This window comes from Nicotiana sylvestris, chromosome 2, assembly GCF_000393655.2.
Source record: "Nicotiana sylvestris chromosome 2, ASM39365v2, whole genome shotgun sequence".
Taxonomy (NCBI): domain Eukaryota; kingdom Viridiplantae; phylum Streptophyta; class Magnoliopsida; order Solanales; family Solanaceae; genus Nicotiana; species Nicotiana sylvestris.
In genome coordinates, this window is record NC_091058.1 from 68,721,200 (window position 1) to 68,724,328 (window position 3,129).

General features: G+C 41.3%; 1 protein-coding gene across 1 annotated transcript; it reads left to right on the forward strand.

The window, feature by feature from the left end:
• The first annotated feature begins 805 nt into the window (after positions 1 to 805).
• On the forward strand, positions 806 to 1,369 carry LOC138885038 (uncharacterized). Its single transcript, XM_070165923.1, has one exon. The coding sequence runs from the start codon at positions 806 to 808 to the stop codon at positions 1,367 to 1,369; it is 564 nt and encodes a 187-aa protein (XP_070022024.1).
• The last annotated feature ends 1,760 nt before the right edge of the window (positions 1,370 to 3,129 follow it).

Here is a 3,129-nt window from a genome sequence, read left to right on the forward strand (position 1 = left end):
TGACGACCTCAAAACAATCAAGGTAATTGGAATTCTAACAATCAAGGAAATTAGAGTGGTAACAATAATCAAGGGAATTGGCATAACAACAACAATCAAGGAAATTGGAGTGGAAATAATTAAGGAAATGGGGGGGGGGAGAGGAGGGGGGGACAATCAAAGCGTATGATACAACAATCAAGGCAACCAGGGGTTGGGTTTTTAAAGGCCCCCAATGAATCAACAACCGAGCAACCCGCCTCTTTATCCTTCCTATGGTCCAAGTTCTTCAAACAATAAGATGGGGCATATGGAAAATGTGTTCAAGCAAATGATGGAAAAGAATGCTGATTCGTATGACCAACTTTCCTCACACAACATATCAATCCCCAACTTAGAAGTTCAAATGGGGCAAATCTCTCAAGCTCTAAATTCTCGTCCTAAGAGGGCATTACCAAGTGACACTGTAGTAAACCCAAAGGGTGGAAACAACACGGGGAATGCCATGGTCGTGACCACAAGAAGTGGAAGAGGTGGGAATGCACCCACCTCAAGTCAAATGAAACTTGTTGATGATGATCAAGTGGTGAAAGAAGAGGAGGTCTCGAACAATATGGTGCAACCTAATGAGGAAGTTCCGATTGATATTGATGATAGTGTGGAAGAGACTCAAAAGGAGGTAAACCCGTCTATGGATCACATTATTGATATATCAGAGCCGGAAGTGCAAAAGGCTAAGGCATTATTGCCTAAGACTCCACCTCCATAACCTCAAAGGCTTGCCAAGAAAAATGGTGAGAATAAATTCAAGAAGTTCATTCAAATGATGAAGATTCTCTCAATCAATGTGCTATTAGTTGAAGCTTTGGAACAAATGCCCGGTTATGCAAAGTCTATAAAGGATCTCGTGACAAAGAAGCGGTCAATGAATTTTGAAACCATCAAAGTCACTCATCAAGTGAGTGCAATTGTGCATTCAATGGCTCCTAAGTTGGAGGATTCTGGTGCTTTCACGATTCCTTGTACAATTGGAAGTGCCAAGTTTGCTAAAGCTTTGTGTAATCTTGGGGCAAGTATTAATTTCATGCCCTATTCGGTTTTCAAGACTTTGGGAATTGGGCAACCAAGACCCCCATCTATGAGATTGCAAATGGCCGATCGTACTATGAAGATGCCCTTAGGAATGATTGAAGATGTTTTGGTTTTTGTTGATAAATTCATTCTTCCAGCGAATTTTGTCATTCTAGATTGTGGAGTTGATTATGAGGTGTCGATTATTCTTGGGAGACCTTTTCTTTCTACGGGGAAGGCTCTTTGTGATGTTGAAGCCGGAGAACTTACCTTCCGGGTTAGTGATGAAAAAGTGGTATTCCATGCGGCAACCAAATAGCAATGAGGTGTGCTCTTTTGTGTACTTGGTAACCAATGTTATTGTTGATGAAACAAGTGCTACACTCAATGTTGGAGGCCGTCTTGCTCAACTTGATGATGATGAGATGGATGGCTTCATGGAATGTCTGAACTCTTTGCATGGAATGGGGTCGTGCAACCATGCACCCCGAAAATTATCCTTGGTCTTGAAAATAGGATAACTCCTCCTACAAAGCCTTCTATTGAAGAGCCTCCTACCTTGGAGTTGAAGCCATTTCCTCCACATCTTCGGTATGAATTTATTGGTCCTTGTTCTACTTTACCGGTTATTCTCTCATCTTGTTTGACTAACGTGCATATTGGCTTTGCTACAAAAGAGGATGAAGGCTATTGGGTGGACCTTGGTGGATATTCGGGGGATAAGCCCCGCCTTTTGCATGCATAAGATCAACTTGGAGGATGGTTCCGAATCATCTATAGAACATCAAAGGAGGTTCAATGAGGCTATGCAAGAAGTTGTCAAAAAGAAGATTATCAAGTGGTTGGAGAGGTTGTCTACCCCATCTCTGATAGTTCATGGACCTCTCCGGTTCAATGTGTCACAAAGAAGGAGGCATTACAGTGGTCACCAATGACAAGAATGAGTTGATTCCTACAAGATTGGTGACCGGTTAGAGGGTTTGTATGGACAATCGCAAGCTCAACAAAGTCATAAGGAAGGATCACTTTCCACTTCCTTTTTTAGATCAAATGCTTGATAGACTGGCCAACCGTGCTTTTTATTGCTTTCTTGATGGGTATTCGGGCTACAACCAAATTCTTATTTCTCCAGAAGATCAAGAGAAATAACCTTTATATGTCCCTATGGCACTTTTGTTTTCAAGCGGATGTCATTTGGTTTATGCAATGCACCAGTGAATTTTCAAAGGTGTATGATGACTATTTTCATGGATATGGTAGAGGAATACCTTGAGGTTTTCATGGATGACTTCTCGGTGGTTGAAAATTCTTTTGATGATTATCTTGCTACTTTGGACAAAGTATTAGCTAGATGTGAAGAAATAAATTTGTTGCTCAGTTGGGAGAAATGTCATTTCATGATCGAGGAAGGCATTGTCCTTGACCACAAGATCATAAAGAATGAAAATGAAGTTGACAAGACAAAGATTGAGGTAATTTGTAAACTTCCACCTCCAACTTTGGTGAAGGGTGTGCGGCGTTTCTTAGGCCATGCAGGGTTTTACCGGTGCTTCATCAAAGATTTCTCTAAGGTGGTGAACCCGTTGTGCACGTTTCTTGAGAAGGATTCTATGTTTAACTTCAATGATGATTACATGAGAGCTTTTGAATTGTTAAAGTTCAAGTTGACAACTACTCCTATCACCACTGCTCCAAATTGGAGTGTACCTTTTGAACTCATGTGTGATGCAAGTGACGTAGCGGTTGGGGCTATTTTGGGGCAACCCATCAACAAGATTTTTTCATCCGGTCTACTATGCTAGTAAGACCATAAATAGTGCCCAAGTCAACTATACCGTTACGGAGAAAGAGCTCCTTGTTATTGTGTTTGCAATTGAGAAGTTTCGCCCGTACTTAATGGGTGCAAAAGTCATTGTCTACACGGACCATGCGGCACTTCATTATCTTATGAGCAAGAAAGACTCCAAAACTCAGTTGATGAGATGAGTGCTCTTGTTGCAAGAGTTTAATATTGATATCCAAGATATAAAGGGTAGTGAAAACCAAGTGGCAGACCACTTGTCTCGTTTGGAGGAGGAG

What these genes read in the sequence shown, in the direction of transcription:
- LOC138885038 (XM_070165923.1), top strand. Translation starts at nt 806, where the DNA reads ATGAAGATTCTCTCAATCAATGTGCTATTAGTTGAAGCTTTGGAACAA.